The 14,860-nt window shown below is 39.8% G+C and overlaps 1 protein-coding gene across 1 annotated transcript in view; it reads right to left on the reverse strand.

The window, feature by feature from the left end:
- The window catches only part of KIAA1210 (KIAA1210 ortholog), a 72,807-nt gene that overhangs the window by 56,769 nt on the left and 1,178 nt on the right, over positions 1–14,860 (reverse strand). The window contains exon 2 of the mRNA XM_006893818.1: positions 6,640–6,865. Coding sequence (XP_006893880.1) covers positions 6,640–6,865 — 226 coding nt within the window. The remainder of the gene's footprint in view (positions 1–6,639; positions 6,866–14,860) is intronic.

A 14,860-nucleotide genomic window follows, 5' to 3' on the forward strand; every position in this document is an offset into this window, starting at 1 on the left:
TTAAACCAAGTTGCTCCTTGGAGGCAAGGATTCTGAAGCTTTGTCTGACATACTTTGGACATGTTGCAAGGAGGGACCAGTCCTTGGAGAGGGATGTCATGCTTAGGAGGGTAGAGGGACAGCACAAGAGAGAAAGATCCTCTATGAGGTGGATTGATTCAGTGACTGGGGTAATCGGGGTGGGTGTGTCGGAGATGGTGCCATTGGCACAGGACAGAGCAGGGTTTAGGGATGTTGTACACAGGGTCACAATGAGTCGCAAGCTACTTGATGGCACATAACAACAACAACAAATATGGGGGGGTGATATTTGTCAATGACATATCTGACAAGTATTCACCTGTAAAATTTGTACAAAACTCTGCAGCTACACACAAAATAGGACAAATAACCCAATTACAAAATGGGCAGAGGACATGCATGGACACTGCACCAAAGAAGATGCTTAGATTACCTACAAGAGAAATGCTCAAGGTCATTGACTATTTTAGAGATGCAAACAAAAAACAACAATGAAATACCATCACCCAACGGCAACAATAGCAATGTCCAAGTCAGTAAACAACAAATGCTGCCAGGGATGCTGAGTACTCTCCTAATATCATGTTAAATGGTTCAACTACTATGGAAAGCAGTTTGGCAATTTTTAAGTGGAACTATATAGAAGGCCATCAATGTCCAAGCATGGGCTGGGATGTAGGTCTCCAGATCAAAGGGTACAACAGGAGAACAAGATATAATAGAAATTAGGGGTGGGCAGTGATGACTGAGAAATAGTCTTTCTCATATCTATGAAAGGGGGAAAGTCTCCAGATAGAGAAAGAAAATACTGAAGAAATAAAATAAGAGATCTCATACTTTTTAATCTCAAAACCTACTACACAGCCATGATAACCAAAACAGCATAGTACTGGTACAATGCATGGAATAGAATTGAGAACTTAGAAGTAAATACATGCATGTATGGGTATAAAAATTTGATTCAGCAATCCTACTACTAGGTATATATGCCAAAGAAATAAGATCTGGGACAAAAAATTAGCACACATACCTGTGTTTACAGCAGCACTGTTTACTATATCAAAGATATGGAAGCAACTCAAATGTCCACCAATGAATGAAACACTAAAGAAACTATTGTACATTCACATAGTGGAATATAATACATCACTGAAAAGTGATCAAGAATTTGTTAAATACTCCACAGCACGGATGAATCTTGTACAAATTATACTAAATGGCATAAGTCAGTCACCAAAAAATACAATAATGGTATTAAGACTACTTATAGCAAGCTAAAGAAAGGTTTACACACAGATAAAATCAATCTGGGAGGGTCAAGAGTGATGAGAATGGAGGGATAAGAAAGTAAAAAGAAATAATTTGGATGAAGGAAAAGGCAATATTTAATAAGGGGTTGATTAGATATTAATTAACATAATCAGTGGTAATTAATGTTATAAAACAAAATGGCTGTGAACAAGTGAATGAAAATCTAATATGAATTGTAAACCTTCACACAAATAAATAAAAATCCCACACTCATTAACAAATTGAAGGAATAGGATTTGTTTGTTCCATCAGGTACAGCTTAAAAATAGATACTGCATCTAACTAGAAACACAAAAGATCTATAAAAAGAAAATTACAAAACATTACTACAAGAAACAAAAAGAGACCTGGAGAAGTGGAAGAATATCCCTTGCTCATGGATAGGAAGACTCAATATTGTGAAAATTATAATATCACCAAAGGCAATTTACACATTCAATGCAATCCCAATACAAATACCAATCCCATTCTTCAACAAGATGGAAAAGGCAATCTCCAATTTCATTTGGAATAGAAAGAAGCCCCGAATAAGCAAAACACTCCTGAAAAATAGAAAAAAGGTAGGAGGCAACTCACTCCCTGATTTCAAATCCTACTACACTGCCATGGTGGTTAAGACAACATGGTACTGGTACAATGACAGACACATAGATCAATGGAATAGTATTGAGAACCCAGAGACCAGCCCATCTATTTACAGTCAACTGATTTTTGACAAGGAGATGAAATCAGTTAAGTGGGGAAACTACAGCCGTTTTAATAAATGGTGTTGGCAAAATTGGAAAACTATCTGCAGAAGACTCAAGCAAGAGCCACACCTCACTCCATGCACAAAAACTAACTCAAAGTGGATAATGGACATAGGACTAAAACCAAGGACTATAAACTTCATTAGAGAAAAACTTGGAAGAACTCTAGAAGTCCTAATTCATGACGTAAACAGTCTTCCAAGTATCCTGAAAATCTACCACCGGGAGAGGATAAAACAGATGAATGGGAACTTCTAAGAATCAAATCCCTATACACATCCAAAAACTTCTCCAACAGGGTAAAAACGGAAGCCACAGACTGGGGAAAAATATTTGGTAATGACATGTCTGATAAGGGACTTATATCTAGAATTTATAAAATACTTGAGCACAACAACAAAATAAAGGAAATCAACCCAATTGAAAAATGGGCACAGGATATGGACAGACACTTCACCAAAGAAGACATTCAGATAGTGAACAAACACGTGAAGAAATGTTCAAAATCCCTAGCTCTAAGAGAGATGCAAATCAAAACCACTTTGAAAAATTTGGGGTTGGGGAGAGACTGAGTAAGATGGGTTCAATAATGTATACCGCACTGAAACAGAGGAGGGAGAAAACTGTTTAAAAGAGATCTATGACTAGGTATTTCTGTCATCACAGGAGTCTAGAGCGAGGGCTACATGGTGGAGGGGACCTGGGGGAGGGTCTGTAAAACAATGAAAGAATCCTTTCTTTTACTTTTCCATAATTTTTGACTCATGTACTTATAACTTGTTAGTCAAATTTGTGTCTTCTAGGTTGCAACACCCCCATGATACATCTTCAAGGATATGAACATGTACGGCCAAGCACAATCAATAAGAGTGCATCTAAATTCCAAAATCAATCTCTATAATAGTCTATGTGTTTCCTACTGCCAAAGGGGCCCTTTAGAGTAGTGAGAGAAGATCTTCACCCTGAAACCCACAGCGTCCCTTTTCAGCAGGAAGTAGCTAAGAGAATACGCCATCCCCTTTTCCTTATGAATCAGGGTGAAGTCTCTCTCAGGGAGGAGTGATAGGGAATGGCAAAGGACACACCGACAAAGGAGATTAATCAGAACTGACTTTGACAAGCACTGTGGCAATTGGACAATTAAAACAGACATTCGGATGGCGGGGAAGAAGAACAAACTGGGGAGGAGGGTAGAGAGAATGGTGCAGCAATGAAGGAATGAAAACCCAAAATCCCTGTAAATGTTCATTAAAACTAATAAAATTTAATAAAAAAAAAGAAAAACAAGGGGAAAAAAAGAACAAATCAAAACCACTTTGAAAAATCATCTCACTCCAATAAGAATAGAAAAATTTAACAGAACAGCAAGCAACAAATGCTGGCGAGGTTGTGGAGAAACTGGAACCCTTATTCACTGTCAGTGGGAGTGTAAAATGGTGCAACCACTATGGAAGGTGGCGTGGCACGTTCTCAAAAAGTTGCAAATAGAGATACCATTTGACCCAGCAATTCCACTACTGGGAATATAACCCAAAGAGACCATAACTGCCACCCAAGAATATATATGCACATCTATGTTTATCGCGGCTTTGTTCATGATAGCAAGTTAGGTTGGAAACAACCTAAGTGCCCATCAACAAATGAATGGACAGAGAAGCTGTGGTATATTCACACAATGTATTACAATGCTGCATTGAAAAAAAAGAAACTCATGCAATATTATTCAAAATCAGTGACCCTGGCGGACATTATGCTGAGTGAACTATCTCAGTCACACAGGGACAAATACTGCATGGTGCCACTTCTGTAAAACAGGACTGACCTTGGGGCTAGGGGGAGACTGAGAAATATGGGAAGGATAATGTATACTGCATTGAAACAGGTGAGGGAGAAGACTGTTTAAAAGGGATATGTGATTAGGTATTATTGTCATGACAGGAGTCCAGAACGAAGGCTGCATAGTGGAGTGGACCCGGGGGGAGGGATTGCAAAACAATGAAAGAATTTTCCTTTACTTTGGTTTTCAGAGACAGTAAATCACATGGGAGATTGCCTATCCTTCCCCTACATAAAGCTGGTGGATTTCAACCACATGTCTTTGGGATTGCAGCACAGAGTCTTACCACAGGGGTACAGAAAATTCAGAGTTGCCACAAAGTTCCCTCCTGCCTCCACCATCTGGTTTTTGGCAGGACTACTCTTACTCTGCTTCAGAATGGTGGAGATTGTGGGGATGGGGCAGGATAAGGCAAGGTTTGAATCTGTTATTCATTGGGGCACTACAAGTTACGATCAGCTCAATAATGTCTAACAATAGCCTTAGTTTTAGGAGCCTGTAGCATAATGGGTTAAGTGTTGGACTACTAACCAAAAGGTTGATGATTCAAACCTAACACTTTGTCTGAGGGAGAAAAGATGGGGCAGTCTACTCCCATAAAGGCTTACAGCCTCAGACTACCTGTGGGGCAGTTCTACCTGTCCTATTGTGTTGTTAAGGGTCATAATCAAGGACAGTGAGTTTTTAGTTTAGTCTTAGTCTTATCTAAAGCCAAAAGGCAATGATCGATAATAGTAATACAATAAGCTCCTCTGCCCCAAACCACCTCCTGTTATTGTGAGATGCCGTCAAAGCAACTTGACTCATAACAACTCTGTGTACACAGTTCAAAATCTTGTCCTATCTCTGCCACACTCAAGGCCATTGCTGAAGTTACTCACTACAGGAAAGAAAACAAAAACCTCACAACCCGCGTGCTGCATAGTATTCCATTGTGTGAATGTACCATAATTTCTCAATCCATTCCATTGTGGTTGGGCATTTGGGCTGTTTCCATGTTCTTGCTATAGTGAATAATGCTGCTATGAACATTGATTTTGTAAATTACTATCTAAGATAGAAAGGACTGAACAGCATTATGCTAAGTGAACTAACTCAGTCCCATAAGGACAAATACTGTATAGGACCTAATATAATTGTAGAATGTGTAAGAGGATTGGGGGGGAGGGCTTAAATATAGGGTCACACAATTTGGTAGGTGGAGGGAGGAATTGGTAAAGGAAAGTGGAAAGGTCCAGTGTGGAAAACAATGTTTATGAACTTTATAAACTTTGTATGTAAGCCATTATAAAACAGGGTTGTTGGGTTTTTTTTAAAAAAAAAAAAAAGCCCTACCACAACCACAATATTCAATTCACATATAAGGTTTCTCTTTTGAGTTTATACTACTTATACTAAAAAAACCCTACATTAAAAAGCAAAGCAAAGCAAACCTCACAATCATCAAGTCCAACTGATGATTATTTGTTTTCAGAGGCTGAACATCTTGAAGGAAATTGCTTCATCTTTCTCCTGCAGAGGGACTGGTGAGTTTGAACTACCTTTCCCGTACTAGCAAGATTATGCAAAATTTCTAGCATTTCATGCCTAAGATCCATCTTAAGGGGATATGCATATGGTATGCTATTGAAAGTGCTGAGAAGAGGGCAAGTGTAACATTCTAAAATAATTGTCCCATGACCACCAAGCAGAGCCTTGGGGAAATGGGTAGCAGTGCAAGTGAGTTCTATGGGAATTTCGATAGCTCTGGAACTTAAGGTCAAGGAGAACAGATTCAAGTGGAACTCAATTAGAAGGCTATAAAAGGTCCAGGCACAGATGCAGTTATTACACAACAGGAGAACAAAACAAGAGGTAGTGGAAATGAGGGATGGGTAGTGGTGGCTGAAAAATAGTCTTTCTCATATCTTCTCTGATTAGTTACAACATTGTCCCCAGTCTCCCAGAAAAAAGGAAAAAAGGGGAGTTAGACTGTTAATTGGTTTGCTTGTTTGCTTGTTTGTATTTACTTATTTTATTATTATTTCTTTTTTATTATTGATTATTTATTGATTGATTTGTATTTATTGTCTATTGATTGGCCTAGTGGTAAGGAGTTGCATGAGCAACCCAAAGGTAAGCAGTTTGAATTCATCAGCTACTCCATGAAAGAAAGATGAATTATATCACCTCCTGAGTGATTAACTGCCTCTGAAAACCCTCTGGGATCAGCTCTGGGTCTGTTCTTACTCGATGGCACACAACAACAACATTAATTGCAAAGAACCGTACTGATGGCCTAGTGCATAAGGAGTTGCACTGTCAGCCCAATGATGAGCAATTTGAATCCACCAGGGGCTGTGAGAAAGAAAGATGGACAATCTTAACAACAGTAATTGCAACTCTGCAGTGAAGGGGCCTAGTAAGCAATCCACACAAAATCCCTTAAGTGGTGTGGGTCACCCTGACTCTATGAGCCAAGGGTCACTCGTTCCTTGCTAGTAGTAGGCCTCACACCTCAAGTTCTTTTGGCTGTGTCAGGGAAAGGGCTCCCTGATCCCTCTTGCTCTGTGTTCCAAGAGGATAGTGGGTGCGCATTCCCCACTTGCCCACTGAGCTGTGTAGGTTAGCATTTGCAATAGCTGCCAACCAGGCCTTCACAAAGCAAGGAAACCAAAAGCCAGTCCCAGAGCTGCCGTCCCTTGTGCTATCCGTATACCTTTCCACCCGACCTATCCTTACCTGCTTCCAGGTGGTTTACTTGATGAACTTGACTTCAGAGAAGTGATGGGCAAGCTGCTGGACGAGGTTGGTGTTCTCCGACTCCGACTTTCGTCGATTTCATCATTGGCCTCGTCATCAGCCTCGGCACCAGCGTCTTCTTTGGATCCTCCAGGTTTTTCGCTGTGCACTCCCCCCTTCCGCTCAAAAAAGTTTACGAGGGCTCTAAATTTGGATTTCCTCCTTCCTGAAAGTCAGATATGAGAGTCAGGCTGTGTGTATGATGGGAGAAGGGAAGACAGGAGAGGAGAAAGGGCCTCCGTGACTGGAACAGAGCTTCGATCCCAAGTGAAATGCAGATTTTGGCTCCTCTCGCCCACAACACCCAGAGCACCATTGCATTGCTTTGCTCCTTTCTTAATGATTCGATAACAAAACATACAAGTCACTGAAGAAACAAAGCAGCCCTCGTCCTTTACTTATCAGGCCTTTACTTATCTCTCAACTTCATTTATTCATACCAAGTCTTTCGTAGTCCTAGAAAGTTCATCCATGTGCAGTAATTATTTGCAAACACTTGAAGCCACCCCAGCCCTCACCATCCGATAGGAGAACAAAGCTTAGAGCTTTGAGAGAAAACAATCCTTCTGTACCCTTGGAGATGCAAGTGAGAGTTGAGGCTGGCCAACCTGCATGAAAGGATATTGACCCCAAGTGGGAGGGAGGGATTTATGGGCAAGAGAGACAACTGGGAATTGGTGAGAAGAAAGGACAACCCAGGCAAATAAGCAACCCAGGCAAAATGCATGAAATAACTATCAGCATCAGTGAGGAATGTGTGATTTAAATGCTTCTCAGGTTCCTTCTGTTTGAGTTTTCTCAAATTTCCTAATAAGCATGTATATTGTATTGGGGTTCAACAGGAGGGGAGGGGCTCATACTACATTCATCACAGGAAAGGATTTATCTTTTATTGCCTTCACATGTAATAACTTACTAAATGGGTGAATGGTTTCAAGTTCCCAACAATCTGGTACCCTAGACACTCCATGGGAGAAAAATGGGCAGTATCCTCTCATAAAGATTTACAGCCTCAGACAACAGATAGAAAGTTGCTAGGAGTTGGTCCCAACTCAACGGCCATGTGTGGGTTGTTGTTGCTGTGTACTACTGAATTGGAATCAACTCACAGCTGACCCTCAACGGGTTTTCAGAGGCCATAAATCACACAAGAGGAGACTGTCTATCTTTCTCCCCCAGAGCGGCTGATGAATTAGAACCATGTACCTTAGGGTTAGCAGTGCACTTCTTTACCACTAGTGTTCCCTAAACATACAGTAACATAATGAAAAAGTGTGAACTCTTGAGGAAATTACCATAATCATCACACCAAAGTACACAGTGAGCACATGCTGTTGGAAAGCTGACAGACTTGCTTGATGGAGAGTTGCCGCAAAACCTTCAATTTGTTTTAGAAAAACAACCAAAACCAAACCACTATCTATGAAGCCTAGTATCAGATCCTGTATCAAGTTCTATACCTATTTTATTTAGAATTCTCATGAGCTTGATGACAGGCACAAGGCAACATGAGGGAAAGGCAACAAAAGAAAATTGTAGGCCTATTCAATTGATGACCACTATGTTAAGTCGTTTCCGTTTGGGTTAAGTTGATAGATTCTTATCTATCTGGAGGTGCTTATACCTAGGATTACAGGTCTGTCAAATTGACAATCACACCTAGAACTAGAAAGAATTTTTTTTAAAAAATGAAAATGCACAGGAAACATATCCCCACCAAGTTTTCATCTCTGAATTTTGTCTGGAAAAAGTATTTCATTTCTGTGACAGTAAACTTAAACATTTAAGATTATGGGTGACCTACAGATAGATGGAGAAGAGATTGAAACTGTCACCTTCATCTCACTTGGATCCACAATCAACATCCTTGGTACCAGTAGTCAAGAAATCAGGAGATGTATTGCACTGGGAAAGTCTGCAGTCTAAATTATTGATGAATGATGATGTTAGTTGGAGGACTAAGGTGCATCTGATTCAGGTTGCTTCACTTACTATGCATCTGAGAGCTGGACAATGACTAATGTTGACAGAAGAAGAATTGATGTCTTTGAGCTGTGGTGGTGGAAAAGTGCACTGAACATTCTATGGACAGTCAAAAGGGGGGGGAAAGTCTATATTGGAGAGGGTGAAGCCAGAATGCTCCTTGGAGGCAAGGTGATGAGGCTTTGGCTCACATACTTTGGGCATGTTGCTAGGAGAGGCTATTCCTTGGAGAGGGACATGATGCTGGGAAGGGTAGAGGGCTGGTGAAGGAGAGGAAGACACTCAACTAGATGGATTACATGGTGACTGCTGCGATGTGCACTAATGTGTCAGGAAGTGTGAGGATGTCACAAGATAGGACAGGGTTCAGATCTGTTGTTCAGGGACTCACTATGCATCATACTCGACTCAATGGCACTTAACAACATATACATATACCTATCCTCACTCCTCTGCTTCCAGCCCCTCCTCCTTTGGGTCCCCATATATGTTTTACTAGTTATTCTTCTGTTTTTACCATAATGGTCTTATTTTATTACGGTTTTAACAAAAGTTTACAGAAAAGTTGAATTTTCTTTCAGTCATTGTTAAACATATTTCCTCTCTCCTTCTCCTTTCTCACTCCCCACAATTCACTTTCTTTTTTAAAAAACATTCATTCATTGATGTATAATTTCTTCCCTCTCTCCCTACACTCCCACTTCCCTCTCCCCTCCCCCAGTCTACTTTGCATTACCCCCTTTTATACTGGATTGTTGTCATACATACAATGCCTAATGATACATTCCTTTTAAACAATTCTTTCCCTCTTCTGTTCTAATGCAGTATTATCTATCCACTCTTTTCCTAGCTTCTTCCCAACCTCCCATGTCAATCCGACTGTATATCAGTGGTTTTATGCACTGTTTGTCATTTTGTGACTGAGATATTTCACTCAGCATAATGTCCTACAGGGTCAACCATGTTATGTAATATTTTTTATGCATTCCTTGTTTTTCAGTGCTTCCCAGTATTGCAGTGTGTGGATATAACATAGTTCTCCCATCCATTTGTTTGTTGATGGGCACTTGAGTTGCTTCCATCTCTTTGCTATTGTGACTAACTCAGCAACAAACATGAGTGTGCATGTATCTGTTTGGGTGGCAGCTCTGGTTTCTTTAGGGTATATTCCTAGTAGTGGAATTGTTGGGTTTAATGGTATTTCTATTTCAAGCTTTGTTGAAGATCTTTTTAAAGTGCTCAAGAGCAGAGATGTCACTTTGAGTGCTAAGGTGCACCTTATCCAAGCCAGGGTATTTTCAATTACTTCATATGCATGTTAAAGTTGGACAATGAAAAAGAAAGACTGAAGAAGAATTGATGCCTTTGAATTACGGTGTTGGCAGAGTAGTGAAGGTATCATGAACTATCAAAATAACAAACAAATCTGTCATGGAAGAGGTGAAGCGAGAGTGGTCCTTGGAAACAAGGATTGAGAAACTTTGTCTCGCACATATGTTATCAGGAGGAGCCAGTCTTAGAGAAGGATATCATGTTTGGAAAATTAGAGGGTCATCCAAGGAAAAGACGATCCACAACATGTTAATTGACACAATGACAACAACATGCACATGGTTAGGCAAGGTTGTGCATAGGGTGATTAAGAATCAGAATCAACTAGACAGCACTTTTCTTTATCTCCTTTCTTTCTTTTTCTTTTTTTTTTTTGTGAGAAAAACTTATATTTATAATTAGCCAGCTAGACTCAGTTTAGATGATCCCAATTTTGTTGGCAACATCCAAAGCGTCATAGTCAGGAGCAAGTTGAACATAGGCCTTCTTCTCTCCGTCAGGCCTAATCAAAGTGTTGACCTTAGCCACATCAATGTCATAGAGCTTCTTTACAGCTTGCTTAATTTGGTGCTTGTTGGCCTTGACATCCACAATGAACACAAGTGTGTTATTATCTTCTATCTTCTTCATGGCTGACTCAGTGGTCAGGGGAAACTTGATGATGGTCAAGCTTGTTTCTCCTGGGGGTGCTCTTCTGGGGTATTTGGGCTGCCCTCAGAGTCTCAGCATCTTAGGCCACCAGAAGGTGGGTGATGTGTGGATCTTCTTCTTTTTTTTTGGGGGTGGGGGGCTGTGGATGCCCTTCAGGACGCCTTCTGGGCCTTTAATGCCTTTGCTTTGGCTTCAGTTTTGGGAGGGGCTTCCTTCTTCGCTTTTGGCACCATCTTCATAGAAAGGGTCCTTTATCTCCTTTCTTAACCTCTCCCACCAAATGATTTCTAAAACCTATGAAATTGTAAGGTTTATTTTAAAATCCACATTACTGTAATTTATTTTATCCTAGAAAACCTTTACCATTGACTCTGGAGAAAATGTCCTCATTTGTAATACTGTCCTATTTCTGTGTTATAACTATTGTCCCCCAACAAGGCTAAACTCAAGCTACCCATATGGAATAGGATAAGAAATGTACATAAATCAGGTGAAGCTACTTCAGTTGTGGTTGTTGATTGTCTTCAAGTCGAGCATGACTCATAGCGACCCTATGAACAAAGGGCCTGAAGCCCCTCTACAATTATCGACATTTATCAAAGTTCATAGTTTCCGGAAGCATGGTGTTGTTGTTGTTGTTGTTGTTATTAGTGTACCGTCAAATTGGATCTGACAGGTACAGGAGATTGCCCCTCCTTCTGCAGCTGAGCATCTGGTGGATTTGAACCATGTCCCTCTGGGATTGCAATGCAGCTTCTTGCCACTAGGCCACCAGAGCTCCCTGGAAGCATGTTGTTTAGAAGTGGATGCTCTGGTGAGCCTACGTCAGACCCCTTTGAATACTTTCTGTCCAGTGAGGATGAAGTATTCAGTGTTCCCTTAAATATAAGTTGGAGCATGTTTCATGTTAGTCTTTTAAGATATTTTAACTTTCTAATATAAGGGAGCTCTAGTAGCCTAGTGATGAGAAAACCATGCTGCAATCCTTAAGGCATGCAGTTGGAATCCACCAGCTGCTCTGCTGGAGGAATATGGCCAATCTCCTCCTGTGTAATTAACTGCCTCTGAAAACCCACTGGAGGGTCAGCGATGGGTTTGTTCTACCTTGATGGTACTCGACAACAACAACAATACAAGGAACAAGATTGTTAAGTGAGTCTTTTTATACTCTGGACTAGATGACTTCCATAGGAAGCTCTGGAGGCCGAGTAGGTAAGGAGTTGCACTGCCTACTCTAAAGCAGGTAGTTCAAATCTACCAGCTTCTCCGAAGGAAAATGATGGGCAATATTCTCCCATTCAAGTTATAGCCTCTGAAAACCAAAATGGAGGGCTGTCTATGAGTCAGTTTTGACTCAATTGCAATGAATGATGTGCATAATTGGAAGTAACCGAGGTGTTCTCTGGTAGGTAGATGAAAAACCAAACAATGGAATGACTTTAGTGACTTTAAAACAATGAGTTCTCAAATCACAAAAATACGTGGAGGAACCATAAATGCCCCCTGTTAAGTGAAGGAAAAGAGCCCTGATGGTACAGTTGTTAAATCTGGCATACTAACCAAAGGTCACTGGTTGACTCCACTAGCAGCTCTATAGGAACAAAGGTCTAGTGATTTACGCCTGTAAAAACAATGTTGTTGTTGCTGTGTACCATTAAGTCAGAACTGACTCATAGTTGACTCTCCAGTGGTTTTCAGAGGAAGAGGCAGTTTTACACTATCATATACCCCTAAACCCTACTACTAATTTAATACTTACTAATGGCAACCCTCCATTGAGTTTCCAAGGCTGTCAATCTCAACAAGAAGAAACTGTCCATCATTCTAATGACTGGTGGATTCAAACCTCCAGTACTTCAGTCAACATGTTAACTCAGATAAACTTTGTGTGCGTGTGATTTGAATGGAAGTTTAAAAAGAAATTGGGTTTTCATTCACTCATTTATACATATTTTGGTTTTCCCCTCCCCTGATTCAATTCATAAATACATATCCTGTTCCATATTTTTTATTGTAATTCCTGTAATGTCTGATCATCCATTCACTTCAGATTGAACTTCCTTTCACTTTTTTCAATACAGTGTCTATTATCTATCCATTCTATACACACACACAACACACATATATATATATATACATTCTATACATATTCTATATATATACAAATATACATATATATCTATTTATATATACATATCTCTCTATCTCTATATATATCATCTATCTATATCTATATCTCTATATATAATCAACCTATCCACCTGATGGAGCACAAGTGAAAGAAGTCGGTCTGAAAAGGCTACACATATTGTATGTTTCCAACTATATGACAGTCTTAGGTAAAGATCAGTGGTTCCCAGGGGTTCAGAGGGAGGAAAGAAGGTGTGGAGCATTAGGCACTGAAATGTCCTGGATGATACTATGCATAGTGGACACATGCCATTATAGATTTGTCAAAACTATATACAATCCAAAGAGTGCACAAAACTATATCCAATTCAGTAGAGCCCCAGCCAAAGTGCACCAATTTCTTCTCTTTGCTATTGGGAATAACACAGTAATAAACATGAATGTGCATACAAAAAAAAACCCCTAAAACAAATAGCTATATACAATCCAGAGAGTTAACCCTAAACTACAGAATTAAATTAGTAATAATATATTAACAGTGACTGGTTATTTGTAATAAACTTAGCACATAAAGTGCAGAGCTTTAAATTCAGTTTTGTCTTTAAATTCAACATCTTATTTTATGTATATGGTTTGTCTTAGGGTATGCATTTGCATATGTGTGTGCATGTACGCATATGTAGAAAGTTTATCATTGTATAGAAAATTCTACCTCCCTTTTTACTATTGCACTCAAAGTAGGTGGAATTACAATTTAAGCAATGGATACACATCTGTGTAAATTTTTCAAAAGAGGATGTTTATGATTAGAACTTATGTAAAAGAAGCTTGCGATGTTATGTTTTTGTTTCTATTATGCCTTTACACTTCATATTACAAATATATAGATGTCAAATAAGGATTTCTACCTACACTTAAATTTGAGTTGTATTCCTCAAATCCTGACTTGCTCTAATTTTTCCCCCCAAGTAAGCATAAATGCATGATTCGAAATCAGGAAAAAAGTGTGTCATGGATGCATTCTGTTTCAATCTATATGCAGATCATTCAGGAGGCTGGACTTTATGAGAAGGAATGTGGCATCAGGATTAGAGGAAGACATATCAACAAACTACATTACGCAGATGATACAACCTTGCTTGCAGAAACTGAGGTAGACCTGAAGCATTTGCTGAAGAAGGTCAAGGACTGTAGTGTTCAATATGGATTGAAGCTCAGCATCAAAAAGACAAAGATTCTCACCATTACGCCAAATGGCAACACCATGATAGATGGAGAAGAGATTGAGGTTGCTAACAATTTCAGCTTGCTTGGTACCATAATCAACAGTCTTGGTACCAGCAGTCAGGAAATCTAAAGAGGAATTGCACTTGGGAAGTCTGCTGTCAAGGACCTCTCCAAAGTGCTAAAGAATAATGATGTCAGTGTAGAGATTAAGGCCATGGTCTTCTCAATTACTTGATACTCATCAGAGAGCTGGGCAATAACTAAGGATGACTGAAGAAGAATCAATACCCTTGAGTTGTGGTGCTGGAGAAGAGATTAAATATACCACGGACACCAAGAGAACAAACAGGTCTGTATTGGAGAGTGTGAAACTAAGTTATTCCTTGGAGGCTAGGATTTCTCACATATTTTGTGCACATGTCCAGGAGGGACCAGTCCTTGGAGAAGGACATCATGCTCGGAAGGGTGGAGGGACAGCACAGGAGAGGAAGTCCCTGGATGAGATCTATTAACACAGTAACTGGGACAATGGGGCTAGGTGTGTCAGAATCAGTGAGACTGGCTCAGTAAAGGGCAGATTTCAAAACTATTGTACATAGGGTCATTAGGATTCACAGGCAACTTGACAGCACATAAAAACAAGCATAAGTATCTCTATTGCCTTAGTATCTCTATTGCCTTAGTAAATGTAACCTTACAGTGATTCTTAATGGATGACCCTGGAGGACATTATGCTGAGTGAAATATCTCAGTCACAAAAGGACAAATACTGCATAGTGGCACTGTTGTAGAATGGGAATGACATCAGGGTTGGAGTGAGACTGAGAAAAATTGGATA

The sequence above is a fragment of the Elephantulus edwardii genome, unplaced genomic scaffold (assembly GCF_000299155.1).
Source record: "Elephantulus edwardii isolate Elephantulus edwardi_28Jun2011 unplaced genomic scaffold, EleEdw1.0 scaffold00131, whole genome shotgun sequence".
NCBI classification, from domain to species: Eukaryota; Metazoa; Chordata; class Mammalia; order Macroscelidea; family Macroscelididae; genus Elephantulus; species Elephantulus edwardii.